The following is a 20517-nucleotide window of genomic DNA, read 5'->3' as shown; positions in this document are numbered from 1 at the left end:
TGTGAAAGCACAATTTTTGGTTTGTTGCTAAAATCCAGTCTGCTTCGTGGAACATTCCATTTTTTTTTTGCTATATACTTTCTTTTGTTTGGCAGGTCTTATTTCGGCAGAATGTGTGCTCATAAACTTCGGTGACCCTGATAGAATACTTAACTCAGGCACACATGTCGTCCCCACCGTTTGGGGTGGGGGGGTGTTTGACTGCCTTTCAGTGGCACAGAAATCAAATCTGTATTCCTTTCCTCCAATACTCGAGCATGCCAGTAATGCCAATGCTTTTTTCTTTGTAAAATGTTAGATTATACACGTTTATTAATAAAAACCACGCTTGTGTTTTGAGGATGGTTTTTCTGCTGGTCGAGATGTATTGTGGACATATAGCCCTTTAATCGGGGTGCTGCGACAAATCGTTTTTAAATCACATCGCACTTCCTTATGTGACGGGGAGATAGGCACCATGCACATCCCCTTCAGTGACCCCCCATGAATCATCCCAGGGCCTGAAGAGGTTTCATAACAATGCCAGATTCTCAAAACATAAAAACAAAACTGAGCACTTAGATAAACGGACACCGTCACCTTGTGCCGGGGATCGCACGTGACTCTCAGACGTGCTCGCACGCACGTGCGATTGCACTGCGGTGGCCCTCTTGGGTTCCTCCTGTCAGCTTTGCCAAGTCACACTAAGATGGGCAGACAGAGACATCGCGGTGGCGAGGTAACGCTATTCCCACAGCAGAATGCGCAGTGAATAGGCCACATCGGGTTACATTGTTTGCCCTCTTGGAATGCTGTAAATGGAGCAAGTGTGCAGGGACCTTTGGGAATTTGAAACCCCTCAAACCGACACTTAAGGCATGTCATGGACTTAATAATGCACTCGCTACTCAGGAATGTTGTCGAAATTTGTTTTACTGCATTAACATTTCCCCCCTTAAATGTTATTATTACATGTATTGCTTTAGAATAGCGTGCATTATCCAGCCTGGTTGTTCAGCGGGATAGTGAACGAACACAATCGGAATGTTGCGAGTTCTAAGCCCGGGCTGCCGGTCGACCTGGTCCATCATCCCTCTGGAGTGTATAAAATGGGAAACCACTGGGTGAGGCTGTCCTGTGGATATGACTCACCCCGCTGCGATAGGCTTCAGGCTGAAGAGGGGAAATGAGCACCACCTCAACGCTCATTGAGCAAAACAGCTCCTTAAAATTGTATACAGTAGTTTGCTTCAGTAAAAGTATGATTATATTAGCAATTTCAACATCCCAGGTTGAATATTTTAGATGAACATTGAATGTTTCATTACTAAGTTACATACCATATTAAGCATATATCATACATGTTGCTTAGGCATACATAGGTAACTAAAAGATATAAAATATATGTGTTTTTCCTTTTTGAAAAAATAATCTGCTCTTTTGGCCTGAATGACAGCCAGTGCTACACTGTAAGTGTAATACACCAGGTTTCCGATATCATCTTCATGATTAGGGCATATTTGTTTTACTATTAAGGCCACTTTTGAAATAAAATGTATTTTCACGCACTCCCACAGTATGCGATGCTGCCACGTATTATTGCAACCTAGAGGTCGCCAGTTCGATTTCATACACTCGTGTGACAGTTAAAACAATGGCCACTTTTCTGAAATCCCTGCCCCCCCCTCCCACCCTGTTTTATAATAAAAATGTGTTCATCACAGTTGGTCATTCGGCAGGGTCGGCAGGTCCCGTGTGTGTTGGCTGTAAAGTGTGGGTGTTCGCACCTCTTTCAAGACCTCTGGCCAGTATAGAAGTAGGCTGAAAAACCAAAACATCTCGAGGGATTCTCTAGAGTGGCTTTGTGGGGTTTCTCTCAAGCGGTCGCCCTTCCGCCAGCAGCGGCGTGAGCAAGTTATCGCAGGGTTGCACCTTTACCTATTTCACCCCCTGTATGTGTGAATCAGACAAGAAGCCCTTCCCAACCTAGGTAGTGAATTGCCTGTGTGCAGTCTCTGCCTGCAGCAGGTTGCTATTGCAAACAATGTCCCATTGTTGCTGGCTTAAAAAACTAAAATCTGTGTTTGCAGCATTCGCTTGAAGCGAGCTATTAGGTGCTTGTAATTGAGGTGGAAAGTAACTTGGCACTTGGGAGCCTATTAGACGACCGACCGTTGCTTGAGCTGTGGATTAAGTTACACTCCCAAATTACTCAGGATTTCAGCTTAGGAGTCCGTGGCCCTTTGAAAAAGCAAAAAAAAACTCGTAAATGATTCCTGTGTATTAATGCTTTAAAGTATTTTTCAGAAATTCACGCAGGATGTGTTTAGTACCTTGATTGTCACAGATGTAGATTATCATACAGTATTGTGAATAACGAATGGTAAGAATAATATCAATCATGTTTTATATAGTGCATTTCGAATTAATAATGGCATCTCAAAATAGCTGCTAAATAAGGCAATCACACTCAAAGTTTTGCCCTGATGGATGTAATATTGTGTTGGTCTATTAACATATCCAGTCTACCTCACAGCTCAACCCTGATTCCAGGTAGTCTCCAATACAAGTGAAGTACTAACCAGACTCAATGGCATATAGATTAAAAGGTGTACACTGATGATAATTGTGACGTGTTTATAATATTCCTTCACAGTTAACTTTGGTTACAAAGCATGCATCTATATGGCCTCATGAACTTTCACTTGACAAAATTCCACGTGCTGCAACTGGACAGTTGCAGAGGTGTCATAACAAGTTATGCGCACACACGCACACACACACTGGGAAATGGTGCAATTTCTTTGGAAAAGATGCAATGGGCAAACATTCCACAACTGTGCTCTTTTGGGAACATGAGAACAGTCTATGAGAACCTAGTTATATGTATTTAAGTCAGTCCATTGCTTGTGAAGTGTGGACAAACACTAGCCACGACATGGTGTGTGGAGGTCTTCATCCAGCACAGTGGATTGACAAAGGGCTGTAAATTACAAAACATTATTACGCGAGTCAAAAAAGTCAGCAGTGCTGCGGTGCCGTGTTTATGCTGCTAACAGCTAACACGTGCATCACTGTAGCTGTATGGCAGCTAAAGATACAAGAATGCGGAGTCACAATGTTGCTTAAAACTTATATTCACGAGACCAGATATGAAGCCCCAGGATGCTCAAAGCAGTAGCTCAGTTCCATGTAATTATCAATGATGCATTCTCCATTTGAATGTCCCTACAGATCATAGCAGCCGCATATTATGGTGCAATATTTGAAGGGCTCATTAAAATTGGTTCAATGGATAAATATAAAGCACTATATTATTCTTCACTTACTACATGACGTCATTGCTCTGGTGTCTAGCACAGTGCTAGGATGCATTTTCCAAACACTTATTACCATGCTGATTGTATATATTAATGACAACAAAAACAATAATAATTCAATTTCGATTTAAAGCTTTCGTGACTGCAGGGATTCATATTCTTGGTTGTTTTGGTAAAGTCACGTAGAAGGGAAATAATAAAAGAATAAAAATAAAACAATAAAATTCTCACGACGTTTCGATTGCAACACAAGCAATCATCATCAGGTGTGCAAAAAACCCGCCACTGTTTTTAAAAAAAAATTGCTGTGGTTGTCACACCTGATGATAATAATTGCTTGTGTTGCAATCGAAACGTCGTCAAAATTGTATTGTTTTATTTCTATTATTTTATTACTCCCCTTCTACGTGACTTTACCAAAAGAACCAAGAAAAATAATAATTCACTTAACCAGTTAGAATATTGAGATTGTATTGTCTGGCCAAGGCGCACTGGCAGTGCAGTCTTTTATCCAATACACATGTTTTACCCAGGAAACCTCACTGGGTCTCATGACTCTTTCCAGGAGGATCCTGGCCAAGTTTTTTCATTAAGGGTCAATGATTGTTACGTAGATTCCAAATGGGTAGTTTGCAGATAAATTTTAGTTGTAAAATTTGGAAAGTTCGTGCCATGACGCTGGGGACACAATGGCATACTTTTGTGAACGGTCTTAAGAAGAGTGGCCTTTGGCTTTGAACCGTTAACCTCTGCAACAGGCGGAAGAAGCACTACCGCTAGGCCATGTCACTGCTAGTATTGTGCTTTAACCACGTGATTCTTACCACTCTCAAATACATATATTAGGTGACAACTTTGGGTCTGTAATTTCAGACTCAGAATCCGAATATTTATTCATACTGGAGGAATCCGATGAGCCATAAAGCTCTTTTTCACAGATGTCCAGTCGCGGCGGGTAAGAATGTTACAACAATAAACAATACAAAAACACGATAGTAGTGCAAAGTACAAGAAAGGGAAACAAATCACCCAAACACGCACTAAACCATCCCTATTCTACCAGACAAAGCCCACTGAGGTGTTAACTTATTTTTCAAAAGAAGCCTTGGCAACAAATGATCACTCAAAAAAGTGGCTTATCATTTGGACATTTCTAGCAGCAAAAAATAATCGAAATAGTCTAAATGCATGTTTGTGACATATTAATAATCAATTCAGCTGCGCAAATGTAATTGTATATATATACACACACACACAAAATGTGCCCCTTGTGATGTAATGGCCTACTTCTGTTAAATGTTTGCTGCAACATTGAAGAAGGTTTAATGGAAAAAAATGAGCAGAACGCAGATGTCGCATTCATCATTGGGCAAGTTGTGCGAAGTTTTGAAACTGACACAAATAGATCAGTTACAACACATTGGTGCGGCATTCACATGGATGCTTTCTGGTAATTAAATGATTATTCACCGTGCAGTCACACATTGTCATTTTCAACATCATTTGTCACTGAAAAAGCAGTAACCAGCCCAATGATGTTGCTAAAACTCGACCGAGTGACTGGCATCCATCATTCGCAGATCTGAGGCTTTGCATCTAGATTTGGAAATTGCATGAAATATAATTTTAAATTCAGCAATTTACAGAGGCTTTCTAGAGACGATACTTAGATTATTATAAAAATCATGTAGAATCTATTCTTTGGTTCTTTCGGTAAAGTCACGTATAAAGATAAAATAATAAATTAAATAATAACATACGACGTTTCGTTTGCAACACAAGCAATCATCATCAGGTATAAATGAAATAGCAACAAAAATCTAACCAGAAAACTATAGACAGACATATAAGCAGACAGATATCACCAAGATACATAGAGAGAGAGTAACACAGGCACAGAGAGGGAGATTGTCTCTGTGGAGAGGCCTTAAATAGACAGAGGGGGGCGGATGCAGAGAGAGTTGGAGGGGTTAGAGAAAAAATTTACATGTCAATGAATACGAAGAACGCCTGGTAAAGTAAGCAAGCTTGAACATTAGGAGAGAGGGAGAAAGAACACACTAAATTAAACCTAGCAAATTATCGAAATGTTATGTAATACAACACGGAGAGTCGGTCAACACACAATTAACGCATAGCCTGGTCGATTACGTATTTCAAATATTGTTAAGTTAGAATTTAAGTGTGAAAATTCCAAAGAAAGACAAGACATAAAACAAGAGGAACGGAGACACACAGACAGAGCAGAACATAAGAACGACAAAAAACGAGTGGAGACAGAAAAACTACACTAAATACACAGGCAGAGAGAGAAAACAAAAAAACCCAGAGAGAGAGAAAAGGATAAACTTGGAACTTCCCCGTAGAAGTGTAGAATCTGTTTTGAAAATGTATCATGTTTCAGTAAATATTTTTCTAAATTTGTTTATATTTTGTCCATTGATTGATATATACATTTTTTAGAAACCTAGATATGAACATGGCTCCTTGGCACGGTCATGTTTTATATTTACTTGCCCCTATCATGCCTTACTTGTCACAATCATGCATGTGGTTTTGTATTGTGGCACGTTCTCACCCTTGAAATGTTACACTCCACGAAGCGCATTTTCAACAACCTGTAATAAAGCAATAACCACACTCTTCTGCTCATAACGATGTGACTAAACCTAGAGTGCAATGATTCTCAGTTATACAACACTGAAACAATTCGATTATTATTTTTGTTATAACCATGTTATATGAAGAAAAACATTACGTCGTAAAAATGTGGCTTTTACTTGCATTCAGATTTGCGCAAACATGCTTCCATGTCATGTGTTTGGGTCAGTATTGTCACAAATCTTTAAAGCTTCAGCACTTGAATAATAACCACTTGTTAAAATATACTCACCATATTTATAATACTGTAAATTATTACACTTATAGGTTAATTTGATACAATGTTCCCAGATATATTTATACTGGTTTGAATTGCAAACAAGCGTATAAAGTTTTAATAGAGTATTTGAAGGAGACAATTTTCCGTGTAAACACGCAAGCAATCTTCCTTGCTTCTGTTTATAATAAATGTTCAGTGTCATTTCCCTTCCAGAAAGAGAATTTCCTGCTGTTACAACATTTAATATGATATTACATTTAAATCGAATTAATATATATCCCCAAATAAGAAGGCTGCGTTTTCCACAAACTTAATTTTGCTAAAATATTTTTGTTCAGGTTATGGAAATACCTACATAGAAGTCAGTATTAATGACCATGTAATTCCAGTGTGTTTAGTTTCCTAATGTCTCAGAGTTATTACAGTACACAACTTAATTTACATTTCCGAAAACACTTGGTGAGTTCCAAGAAATGTTATTGCGAGAGTTATCAGAAGAAAACCTCTGAATGTGGAAAGGGGTTTAAGCCAAAGGGAGAGATGTTACGTGTGCCAGTCAGCGTTGGCATCCTACCAAAAAAATAGAAGACATTAAAATAAACACAGTGTAACATAGACTTCCTTTTATATTTTCAGATGGTGCTGCCCGAATGAATGTTTGGCTTTAAACATAATTTAATAATGGTAATATTTACTAATATATAGTGAAATCTAGTGTGTGCTGGGACCCGATGTCTTCCAACTTCATAGTGAAAAAATTTAATCGGAAATGGAAATAGAAATGACAAGTAACATGAAAAACAGCAATCAAAAACGCAGTGCCAACTGCGTCAGCCAAGCCAGCGTGCATGATGTCACAACAAGCTTTGACGTTACAGAGCAATGTGTGTAGTATTCATGAGCACAGGGTGTGTACACCCTGTGTCACTCGTGGGGGTTGTGTGACCATACTTCACCACGCTGGTCAGTGTGGGATAGTAAAAGGGGAGCCCAGTACCAGTTCAGATATCACCACTGATATCAGCGGTGACCAGGATTTATAACACCGTGCCACCACTCTAAGGTTTTCAGAACTTAAGAATAAGGCCACTTGTTCAAATGTCGAGATCATTCTCCTCAGTGACAGTATTAAAAGCGTGTTAATATTTTATTTTATTTGTTATTTTATGGATAAGTTCACTGAAGCAGCCAATTGATTATTTACATTTGAATGTATCTTCAATAAGTATTAAGGGCTGGTAGTCAAAAGTTTTAATTATATATCTTTTTTCCTTTACATGAAATATTAGTAAAAAAAATTGCCATGTATTTTTATACGTAGTGTTACACCGTTTTAGCTTTCCACTTAAAAAAAGTAAATTTCCCTTTTATTTTCAGCAAGTGGCCTGGTCTCCAGGTTCCTGGAACCGAAATGGAGGCCTTGGTACATCTCCATTATTGGACGTTAAGGTAAAGCACTTCAGCACATGATACCCTGTCAATATGGTGCACTTCAGTGGTAACAAAACAGAGAGGCAAAGGACCTTATTAATGGCCACTTGTACAGCCTGTCTGCATTCTTCCATCTGTCTGATGCCGTCTGTCTCCTATAGTAACCAGACATCAACACTGCGGTCACCTGCTGTTAATTGTCGGATGTTAGTGATTGCTTCGGACACAAACGGGCTGGGCTAGTATAAACATATTTATTTCAATCTAGATATTAAAACAGGCTTTTTGTGGAAAGAGCTGAAATGTGGGTCACGGTAAAAAAAAACATTGAAATTTATGGCGTTCAGAGCTGCAGCGTGCGCTCGTATTGTGTAGTTGCATGCCGATTGTATGTTTTTTTTCGTAAATAAAAAAAATCGTCGACAATGCATTTAATATTTAGATTTTTTCCAAAAGCAATTCTATATTTTTACATTTGTATTGTTTTGCAAAAGTAAGCTACACGTAATTAATGAAACAGGGACATTCATTGCATTTTAATGTATATACATACTCACCGAAACTTATTGCTACTGTGCGCTTACATATGCTACATTGAATTGTATGTATTTACATATTGCTTATTGTCAAATAATAAAGCCTTACATCGGCAGTAGTGTTAAAACAGTCTACTTTGAAAAAAAATCCAATTCTATTTGATTAAACGCCCTCTAATCCTTGCATTTGCTATCCTTGATAAAACACCAATGATAGAATAAACTTGGCACGATGTCCAGTTCTGTGACTTATCCGTGGTAACCGTACAAAATTCGATGTATTTGTTACAAAGTCCAGTGATGCAGTGTGGTGTAATACGCTGTATCTCTTGGCTATGGTAGGGACTTGAGATGACAGTGAAAATGTCTAAATCGTCAACATCAAGCATCGCACTTGTCATAATTTTATTTATTCTCTTGAGCAATAATTAATCTGAGATTATAGGATCCATTTGCAACACAGTACAACGCAATGTGCTCTCTGGTGTGTTTTTCGGGTAGTACCTTGTGTTATTTGGTATGATATTAGACGTTTCGCTCCGCATGCTTCTTTCTGAATTGAGTTCATTCAGAATCAGAATCTTTATTTATCCTGGACAAATCCGATGAGGTATGAAGCTTTTTCCGCAGATGTCCAGTAGGGGCAGGTCAAAAAGTTAAAACAACAAATCTTCAGTACCTGTAAAGAAGGCCCCAGCGTGTGGAGTGAAACGTCTGACATGCCGAGCAACAAGCGGTAAAACCCGAAAACACGTCAAAGAGTTATAACAGCACAAGTGAGAACACTAGCGCAGAAAAGTTCCACACGCTTGCGGTGACTTTTTTGTTTGTTATGAAGATAGCAGTAGAGGAATATGACAACTTGGGTGTCTTTAAGGAGATGTATTTATTTAGGACACAGTGAGCTGTATTAGGCTTTATTCACGTTTCCATCTTTGTCAGGAAACTCAAATTTTATTTTGACTAATTACATTGGGTTATAAGTCAGTGAGAAATTGTTAAAAGTGGCTTATGTGCAAAGGTGGCTTGCGTGGCAACACGGCGGAAGGCTGGCATAGCAAACGCAGCTGAGCTGCGCATTGCAGTGCAGCCATCACATGTTGCGTGGGTGACTGGGTTTTGCCTTTCAGCCCAAATGCATCATGTTGCAGTGCCCACAAGGTTAATTATAGTGAGGAAGGGCATCCCAGTAACTGGATGGCGTGGGTGTGGGATCACTTCCCAGTAACGAGGCCAAGAATCTGTTTCGTGGCTTGCCGACTGTTTTTAGTTATATAAACCAACTCGCCACAAGTGTGTTTTGACACATTTTGACACATTTGTTAAAATGTTATTGTTTTTCGGGTTGATTATTTTTACTTTCATAACAGAAAACCTGATCTTGACAAAGTATGTAACCTTTTTCGTTAATCAACAAAGGAAAGTTTGTCATTTTAGATTAGCTTCAGAACGTTGAAAATGCTTCAGTTACAAACGTGTCCAATTGTGCTGTTCTAAAACATTTAGTTTATCTTCTCTCACTGTTTACAATCATTCAGAAATGTATGAGTTTTTACACTATCGCGTTTTCAACATGGAACTGAATGACCGAAAGGAAAATGGTAGTTTATTCTAGCATACCTTAACTTGAAGTGAATTGTGAATACAGTATAATGTTTAGGCCATGTGACCATGTCCTGAATATCGATAAAACACTAGACTCTCCAGCCATACACTTTATATGCAATGTATTTCAAAGATGAAGCATTGCAATTAAAACATTACACTGTATTTAAGCTGTGCATAATTTAATAATGATTCGTAATAGAGTTTTTTGGTGAGATGGTGTAAATATAAATGTGTTGTTAAACCCACCACCACTCGGCACAGCCAACTAGTAAGGTTTGTCACCTAAACAGAACTTGCCAATTCGTTATTAGTACAGCACACCGGTGTGTTGGAGAGTAAACCCACAACATTTACAATAAAAAATCTACTCGAATTGTAAATGTTGTGGGTTAACTCTCCAACACCTCTCCAACACACCGGTGTGCTGTACTAGTTAGAAACTGTCATGTTTTTTTGGTGACGCGATCAACCTCACTAATTGGCTGTGTCGGGTGGGTTTAACGACATATTTATATTAACGCGCTCTAACCTAAAAAAACTCTTATGGATAATATTGGTCATGAAAGCCTAAGTGTTACATTTAATCATGATTGTCCGTTCTTTGTCAATCCACGGCTGGACGTCACGTTGATCATGGGGGTTGTTTCGCCATACTTCATGCTGCTCAGTGTGTTGAAGGGGGAGCCCAGGACCAGTCCGGATATCGTGTGTCACTCACGTTAGTGTAGCCAGGAATAATATACGGATCGCCGGGTTCATAGTACAGTGCACTTACCACTGTGCTACAGAGCCACATCTGTTGATAAACAAACTCCATTAAACATATCGTAGTTAACAAAAAAAGAAAACAAAACACTTTTTATTTTAGTTAAATAAATATAGTTAACCTTTTATTTCCCAGTTCAGGAGGCAAAAAAATCCCATAGTGGATCTTCTGCATACAAACATGTGGTAGTTATTACCGTCGTCAATACACAAATAATTGTTTCTCTCTGTCAAAAATATGTTTTCATGGCCCAGGGTTGCCTGCCCTAGGAAAAACAATGTAATCTGCCAGTGTTCTCTGGGTATTATCACCATCATCAGATTATTTCTGGTAATGGTCCCCTGAAGGGCTACACCAAACCCTAATTAATGCCTACCGGTTTTTCTTCCTCCCAAATCAAGAGTAACATTTCAAGGTCAACGAAATCCCAAGTTTATTTTTGCAACTCCATTTGCACAATGACAACGCTCTTAACTCTGCCAGTGAAGCCTTCATTCATGGCTTTACTCGTACAGTACGTGTGTATATATGGCCAAACTCCGTTTATTCGGAGTAGACGGAGAGATGACTTCTACCGGTTCTGAATATCTTGGGTCCCAACCGTGGATTCACTCGGTTCATCCAGGTTGGGGGGGGTGGACATGACCATGGATAACCCCCCCCCCACCGCTGGATAATTGGAAGAATTTTCTTTAATAACCCTGTTTATCTGTGGTCCTGACCCCGAACGTTTGGAAGTGCCCCGCTCACCTGCGAGACGTGAAAGAAAACGCCACCAAATGGCACGCTGCCAGCAGGCGAGGCCACGGTGGACCCTCGAGGGCCATTCTGTGATAAAGTTTACGGCACAGAGCAAGGTCGAAATCAGCAAGCGCTTGCCCCTCAGGCACCAATCCTACTGGGTCTCTCCTAACTAGATGGCGAGCAAGCTCCCTCGTACCTGTCCCTAAGATACTTGCATACAGCAACGTGCAAAGCACTCGGTGGCACAGCAGCATTCTTTGTTACCATGTACAGCACTGCATGATATATTCATTTTGACACAGATTTTGTGGATTAACTCCGTTTATCCATGGTCCCAACTCCAGAAAAGTGTTTGTATTTGCCGAATAAATCCGTTTAACCATGTTCTGGTTTTGATGGCCATGCCCCCAGATATTTGGATGAGAGAAGTAGGTTTTGCCGACCCTGGATCAACAAATTAATGGATAATCAGGTCACAGATAAATGGAGTTTGACTGCAGCTGCTTTTTGCATTAAAAGGTTACTCTGACGTGCAGTGTCCAATCTGTGATTTAAACCTAAATCCCAAATCCACTCGAATGTCTTTAAGCACGCAAAGCAAAACATCATACTCTTTGGAATACCTGCAAGAAGGGCAAGCGATTCATACACAAATCAGTCACACTTGTACCAAATGTGGATTATAGCAGCTACAGACATCTGACCTAATATCCCCCCCTACCTGCACTGCAGTCTGAATGTGGCTGCTTTGTCAGGATTTGCACATTTGAAAGGATTATTTATAATTATACAGCTGCTGGATCAGCCTTCATTCTTTGAGCACTGAGAGGAAAAGGTGGCTTTAAATCCCGTGTGATTGTATAAAAAAATATATAGGTGGCATTCAAGACTTACTGCTATAAGGGTGGTTTTGATGACATAGACAATGTTGGAATCAGTGCCCTTAAAAACCTCGTTGGCAATAGTGGTGTAAAGTTATCTATATCATAATTTATTGTAAAGTTATTGTACAATAAGTCTCAAAACATACATTTTCTAGTTCGAAATAAATATGTCTTTTCATGATTTGGTTACATTTAGAAAATAAACGTAAAACTGTTTTTGGATGGGGGAAGGCTTTAGCATTTAGAGTTTCCCTGTAGTTTTTAGGATGTATTCATTAGTATATTCCATAGATATGGGTTCTTTGACGATTTTTTTCAGTGGACCACATAGTAAAATTATCTTGTCCTGGCGGACCTCGTGAGCTCTTCCGTCACGTGTACAGGTGTTATGACGTAAGGTCATTTGACCACTAATCTCGACCACTTGTCTCCAGGTCGCTTATCTCAAATTCGGTATCACCCTTTCATCTTGCAAATCTTTATCTCTTGCCGACCACTCTCTATTATTGCTCGTTTATCTCGTTTTTTTTACTCACCAATACGTACATCTATGTCTCGGTTAGGGTTAGGCCATGTCTCTTTTGGGCCACAGCAAGAGCATTTGTGAATCTAATGCTTGACGAACCCTGCTGTTAATTATTTTTTTGGGGAAAAAATCACGTGAAAATGAACTAAATGTTGTCCCCTGCATAGCTTGAATATACAGTACCTTTTTTTCGAAAGTTACCCTTTTTCGTCCAAAAAATTTACTTTATAATATTTAAACAACGGATATTAACACATTAAGATACTAAAAACATTATAAACACGTAATATTAAAATAAACATGGTTAATCAATGCATTACTTCATATTTACTGTAACTCCAACAGTCCGTCGTTAACAGGGGAATGGTCGGTAAGCGAACACATTGGGCTCTATGGGGGCACTACACTACTATAAACTATACTATACACTAGACTACTATACACTACACATTGGGCTCTATGGAGACCCGTCGGTAAGCGATTCGTCGTTAACAGGGGTGGTCGTTAAGAGGGGGTTCGACTGTGCGTCTAATTTGAAAGTTGGAGTGGCAGATCTCGCCTCCATTGTTGGCCCTGAGTTAGTGGAGATTATATATTTCCATGGTGTGGTACCAGTTTATAAATAACAGGAGCAATAAACTGCTATACCAGTTACAATGAGCAAAACAATGGGTGCATGGTCATAAAAGGGCCATCCATTTAGGACGTAACGCTAAAATCTGTCAAAACTTGACCCCTCCCTGTACGCACGTGGACTTTTTACACCCCCCCTCCCACCTGCGTACGTACGCCTGACGTACCCCCCCCCCCCCCCGAATCCTATAGAACGGCCGATATTTAATCCACGCAGAAACGATCAAGGATTAATCATATTAATGTGTTTAAGCAAACAGATAGTCCACCGCCGGACTATCTAACTCATTTGAAGGCCAATGTAGACAAATTATTAGCGAGGCTTCACCCCCCCCCCACCCCGTTTCCTATGCGTACGTAACGTGTCAGTAGACCCCCCATACGCAAGCGTACGCATTTGGGTTAACCCCCTCCATAGGTACGTACTAAATGGATGGCCCCTAAGCCTTGGTCAATTCACCACTGGATACAGACTTCCCCAAGCCACTGCCATATTTCGTAAATGCAGGATGTTACTACTCACCCACCAAGCACCTGGCACATGGGCTAATTTCATTGTTGCTTCTCCATGGAGGGCATTATCTCAGAAGCTTTTCATTCCTTATAAGTGCTATCTTTAATATGCACATCTAATTCCTTGCATGCAAGGACAATTCTTCGCTTAACCTACGCTTGCATTTATATTTATAGAATGAATAAAATTTTGTCTGCAATGCTGCCCAGCAAGTTTAAACAAACAAACCCTTGTATGCCTGCGCCGGTAACGCCCTTACACACTGCTATGCTAGGCTCTGCAGAAAGGATTGAGGGAGTGGCTGGCCGTGTTAGATGCTGATCCAAAGCATGGTTAAGTTACAGCTTACCATAGCAACTGGACCTGGGCAGAATGATGCAATGATTTCGGCAGCAGAGGGTGATGTAAATAACAGAGCATTTATTTTACAATCGTAAACAATTCATCACTGTACATGGCTTATCTCCCAACCTTCATAATCGACCAGATTTGACAGTTCAAAATAAAAAATATACGTATGATTTACGCAGAGAAAATGCTATTATGATGGGGCACTGCACCACCCAGTTATTTGGAACAGTAATAATGTCTTATCCTTACCATACAATAATCGTGTCAATGCTTCCATGTACGTGTTATGCAACCTCGCAGTAGCTTACTTTGAATAAAGCACACAAAAGTATACAAGCACTTACTGTGTATTATAGGCTATTATGCTGCTGTGTACACTGCTCGCTGTGCATACCAAAACCACTTTCACTCAACAACAAAAAAGGTTGCATTTACAATATGGCCTTTCCCTGGCTTGAGAATAGTCGGTCAAACATTGCCGACTTGTACTCCACCAAAAAGTATTGGTATGCATAGTTCCCGATTGCAATCTCAACATCTCTATCCCCTGATAACTTCACACATAAACTGTTAAGCCATCAAAAGCTGTGCCACAGCCACATCCCCTTCCCCGTGTTGAGGGTGTTTAATAATTAAACCTTTTCTTATAAACACGGGCAAAATTCCCCAAAGTCAGGCTGCAGACGTGTTGGTAAGTCTGACATCAGCGCGAACTGTGCCGTCTACAGTGCCCCAGTTATGTTTTAAATTCGTTTTTTTTCTCTCTCTCTCTCCATATCTACCAAACATTATTTATGTTTAAGTCAAAATATACGGTGTGCATTTTGTAACATCAAAGGCGGATTGTCCGATTTCCATAAATAATTGTACAACAATGATGCTATTCAGTTAACAAGTAAAAAAAAATATCCATTAATCATTGTTAAGCCAGTTGTTAATTGACTCTGACAAGAAGAGACGTAGCGTATACTTGTATCTAGGCAGAAATCCCCATACATTTTAAGAGTTGTCTCAAGGGTTGCTGGAGAGTGGGTCATCCAGTCACCCATCAAAATCACCCCAACTCTAAACGAAAGGCCTAAGGTCGAAGAGCCCTGCAATTTCATTCTCACGCCACTGTTGGTAGAAGGGCCACCAACAGACGGAGCTCTGGAGAGCCCCTTAAGAGGGTATTTTGTTGTACTCCTTTATGCTGGCCAGACATCTTGGCATAGGTGGGAGTATCCACACTTTTATCCCACCACACACACACTCTGCCAGTTGACTTACTGTGGTGGTGTATAGGCCTCGGCAAGGTAAGGTAAAAGGAAAAAATTAACCCGTAAAAACAACGTTTTTCACTATAAATCCTTTATATGCGTGGCGGCTAGAGTCCTCTCGTCCTCTGGATTGAGATGGCTGCCACCTATGGGTCAGATGATTGCCTGCCACCATTAAGCAATTAAATATAATTTATTTTTTCCTAAAAAGTGTAAAATTTTGGAAAAAAATTTTCACGAAAATAAATTGTCACGCACAACGAGTCTGTGTGCAAAATGTCAGCTCGATTGGATCACGGGAAGTGGGTTAAAAAACGACAAAAGATTTGCACGGTCGTAAGCGCGCAAGCAAGCAAGCAAGTGAACTTAATATAAAGGATTTAAAAACAACGAGCCTACCTTTACCCTACCTTTTACCCTTACCCCATACAAATTACCCGATTACAGGGTAATTACTGGGGTACTACACATGAAAAAGGTTTATAACGGTAAATGCTAGGTAGAGCGCTTTATCCATATAGAATACTCTCGATGATTCCAATTTTACAAGCTTGTTGTTGTCGTTGGTGTTGTCGTTGTCGTATCCTCAAATTTTGTAACTCAATTTTAACCCACTTCCCAATGTGGTATCGACTGCAAACTTGGTATACGTATGTCATACTGATGACAATACTATATTATATCATAAAAAATAGAAACATATATTTTTAAACAATCTTTTTTATATGTTATATTTCGGCTTGGGTCTAATTGTCCACGGTCAACTGACATTGGCTGTAATTGGCCACGGTCCCTTACGTTATGGCAAGCTTTGCGGCCACTTCCTGGAGTCGTGGAGTTCTGCCATTACTAGTACATTTCATAAAAGCGTGTTTTAAAAAAGTTTTTTTAAATATTACTTATTAAATGGAGACCATGAACTGCGCCACAGAGTTTTTAGCGATAAACAAGGTACCGTATTTACCGGGTAATACTTCGTGCTACCTTTACCCTACCGGGTAATTCTTTCGCACTACCTTTACCCTACCCTTTACCTTACCCCTTGGCATGTCGACACCTTTACCCTTTACCTTTACCCTTTTACCCGGTAAAAAGGGTAAATTACCTTACCTTGCCGAGGCCGAGTGGTGTACCCATATATACTTCTGTGTAGACAGGCCTCTGACAAAGCAAATACTGGCACAAATCAAAGAAAAACTCACGGTTGACAATGCCTTGCAACAGAAACATAAAGCGGAGTAAAGAGGGAGCATAGAGATTTACAAAATGTAGTCTCAATTTTTTTTTACATTTTCCCAGTATGCGTTGGCCTTATAAACAGCCTTCAATAAAACCAAACAAATGTGGCCCTGTTAATGCACTTTCACTCCTATTTAACACATACAATGGAAATTGTTAGTACTGTAGGTAAATTCACAACTATGAGAAGTTACTTTAAATTTGACAAAGGCCTACATTGTAGAGTGTGATGGGCAGGTACCCTTACGCCTGCCAGCCCTCATCGTCAAGTATTTTACTTTCTGCCAGCACTCAACCTCAAATTGCCGACTCTCCAGTTTGATGTCTCAGCAAGTCTGCAGTTAACGGTCACATCTGTGTGTATAGTGTAGATGATCCACCTGTATTTTGAATTCTTGCTGGGGGCGCTGCAGTGGCGAGATGTTAACTACCTCGCTTGGTATACAGGAGGTTGTGGGTTCGATCCCAACCCTGACGCCTGTAAATTGCGAGTTTGCATATTCTCCCCGTGGTCATGTGGATTTTTCTCCAGGTCCTCTGGTTTCCCCTCCACATTTAGAAATATGCTTTTAAAGTATTTGGTTGCTATAGATTTCCACGTGATAAGCTACTTCGTTGAGCTATCATTTGTGTTCCAGTCACTTCTGAAAAAAATCTATATAGCTCAGTGGGCCTTACCTGGTAAAATAAAAATAGTTCAGTTTTAATAGTTTTAGTTTCTTGTCTTGCTTTCCTCAATGCACATGTTAGTTAATTATTTCTGCTTAAGGGAGGAGCAGTGGGCCAGTGGTTAGCGCATTGCACTATGTGCGCTATGAACCTGGTCACTGAGTTGATACCTGGTCTTATCCCTTGTCACATCTTAACCGGCCCAAGTCCCCTCCACCCTTCACCAACTCACACTTACCAGCGTGATGAAGTATGGTCATACAAACTCCTTGACCAAGAGTGTGGAGAGGCCTTCATCTAGCAGTGGATATTATATAGGTATGTGTATATTTTCACGTATTATTTTAGGGTATCTTACCTCTAGTAAAACATCAACTTTATCACATTTGTTTAGACATAATAAACTTCTAGCTCAACAATGATAACGATTGTAAATATGCAATTACAATGGCTGTATGTTAATAAAATAAGTTATTATTGGTGCAATAAATAACATGTTAATGAATGCTTTAACAGGGCTAATCATTCATAGCTGTTGTCAATTATTACATCTACCACAAGATAAATAAGAAAATCAATTTATAAGTAATATTGTTAACGCTGAGTGCTTTCTTTCATGCATGATTTGCAAGAATCTAAACTTTAGTAACATGTCTTGCACAATGGAGTGGTGCCGTGCACCCAAGTTGGTGCACTGAGATATAAACTGACTGACGTTAGCTTCATTCCTGGCAACGGCTAACATCAATGGTGAGTGATTTCTGCACCGGTCCTGCCACCCCATTTTGCTACCCGCATTGACTAACATGGTGAAGTATGGTCTAAACAATCCCCATTATTAACATTTCCCACTAGCACATGCCAATAGGACAGCACTGATGACAAGATTTGAAATGTAATTCCCTGTATTTATAAAACGGGCCATGTCACTGTTCGTAAAACATAACGTGGCTAATTTGTGTTGTGGCTGGCAGTAGCCAAATTGTCTGTTTTTCATAAGAATAGTGTTTAATACACCGTGGGCTATTGAGATGTAGTTTATGTCAAAAAAGCATTGACGCATAATGCCATTCTTGTATGCATACACCCTGCGCAGTATCTATGGTGCAACACACTGATGCCGTGGGAGCGAGAGGTATGAGTGTTCACATGCTTATGGCTCGGATAGCCCAGATTACAGCCACGTTCAGGCCTGATTCACCAAGTGTCGGCACATGCCTTAAATGCGCGATTTTATTTAGTTTGAGATACCAAAATGTACATGAGTGTTTGTTGCGCAGTACTATGGTGTTGTGTGGTTTGCATGGGCCCTGGTTGAAGGATTAAAATGTGGGGCACCCGAATGTCCAATTCCCCTACCCCTCTTCCTGAGCTGATGCCAGGGACCCTCCAAGTCCATTGCCTCCGGTGCAGTTGCACCGCCCGCACACTCAACATCTACACCACTGATGCAGTTCCGCTTTAAAGTTTACACGTGGGTGAAGGATGATTTAGCGACAAAATAGTTGCATTGCTTACATCGCGGTGCCATCACACAATGACTAGATTGGGACAAGTGCCCCGGAGCTGTTGTCATCTGCAACCGGTTAGGAAAGCAGGAATTTGGAGCTAAGGGCTGTTATCTGGTGCATGTGTAGCAAATGTAATTGTGCGTGCTCACGAATGCCCCACATGCAAGTTTAGTGCCCCGAAGAATTCCATTAAAGGGGCCAGCTGTCGGGTGCAAGCTTAATTTTAGATAGGCACAGGCACTGCAAATGGTTAGCAGTTAACTCTGCACGTCACACACCTTCAAGTGGCTGAGTGGCCAGGGGCACAGAACTTTCAAGTGGCGGCTATGTGCCCTCCCTTTCTCAATGTCTACAGTTTAATTTAACATTACAATACACTCCAGGCATTCCTAATTAATACCAGTCGATGAAGGCCTTGTTACCACACCTGGGCTGTTATGTTTTTTGTGACTGTGTTGTGCAACATCTCAGACCGTGCAACATATCGTGAACGGCTGCCCAATCAGATCATTCAACGGCGATCTGAAACAAACCCACGTGGCTGCTCCTGACGCAGTCGAATGGATGTCAAATCCCCACATCAATCTGTAATCTACTAATAGGGGTTTTCCCCTTTTTTCTGGCAACAAAACTGACACCTTTTGCAAGGAATCATGTTTACATTAACCACAATACTTGCAGTCAAATGCAAACAAAAAACAATACTCTGATAATTTATGCATTGTCCTTGAAACTGATTGGTCCACACCAGAGACAGCTTTTCTTAGAGCCTATTCTCATCTGAAAAAAAGGGGGGGAAAATTATATTTGTATTTGTATGTATATTTTGGTACTGGCAAAGGAACCCTCGTGATAAAAAAAATGTGTAATCTGCTGCGATCCCCAAAAATGCCGTACGAGAGAGGAAGATGTTTTTTTTTAGAACATACTTTTATCACCTGGTCAGTGCAGATTGGCGAATGAAGAAGGGGAGAGCTGGGCGAGTTTTGACATCACTTGCCACTGATGCTAGCCGTGATCGGGAATTGGGTTTGCCGGGTTCATTGCAAAGTGCACTATCCCCTGTACCACCGCTCCACGCATCCTTCTCCCTGCATATACCTACACAAATGTTTTCCGTAAACATGTATGCATTGATAATAGTAATACGCATTTTTTTTGCTTACGCATAGCAAATGCACATTCTCGTATTTTTCCATGCAGTTTTGCACGTGTCAGGTTGAGTAACACACACATTATGTAACACTAACATTTTGCAGAAATATTCAAAGTGTATTATAATAAAACATACTGTACTGTAGTAATATTTCAGAGAAAAAAACAGGTCAGTAATGATACATGGTATGCATTGTATTATCACACTTGTCGCTGAATGTAGTGCATTTCTGATTGATGGGGTCTACACAGAAGTACAGTAATACAGTCTAAAGGTGCGTTGGTTTGTGGCAAGACCTTTCTCCAAAGTGTACTTGGATGATTTAGACTGACACCTGATCTCTATGGCTCGTGGGGACTGTATTGGCTCAGTGCACCCATGGCAATTTGGCCCGGCTGAACTGATCCCATCCCTCGTCTTCTAGGCTCATGTCACGGCCCGAGCCACACACTTACTCTACATTTGCATGACTGCTGGAAGGCATATCCAGCCTGGGTTTGCAAAACTCAG

At 40.3% G+C, this 20517-nt stretch overlaps 1 protein-coding gene across 5 annotated transcripts in view; it reads left to right on the top strand.

The window, feature by feature from the left end:
- The window catches only part of LOC144726373 (growth factor receptor-bound protein 14-like), a 134484-nt gene that overhangs the window by 82025 nt on the left and 31942 nt on the right, over window positions 1-20517 (top strand). For 4 of the 5 annotated variants that reach the window (XM_078605034.1, XM_078605043.1, XM_078605025.1 and 1 more), the window contains one exon: window positions 7558-7629. The exons of the other annotated variant lie outside the window; for it this stretch is intronic. In XM_078605034.1, coding sequence (XP_078461160.1) covers window positions 7558-7629 — 72 coding nt within the window. The remainder of the gene's footprint in view (window positions 1-7557; window positions 7630-20517) is intronic. 5 annotated transcript variants of the gene reach the window in all.

Source organism: Lampetra planeri, chromosome 2 (genome assembly GCF_965212315.1).
Source record: "Lampetra planeri chromosome 2, kcLamPlan1.2.h2, whole genome shotgun sequence".
In the NCBI taxonomy this organism is placed as follows: Eukaryota; Metazoa; Chordata; class Hyperoartia; order Petromyzontiformes; family Petromyzontidae; genus Lampetra; species Lampetra planeri.
This window is presented reverse-complemented; position numbering and strand designations above follow the sequence as displayed.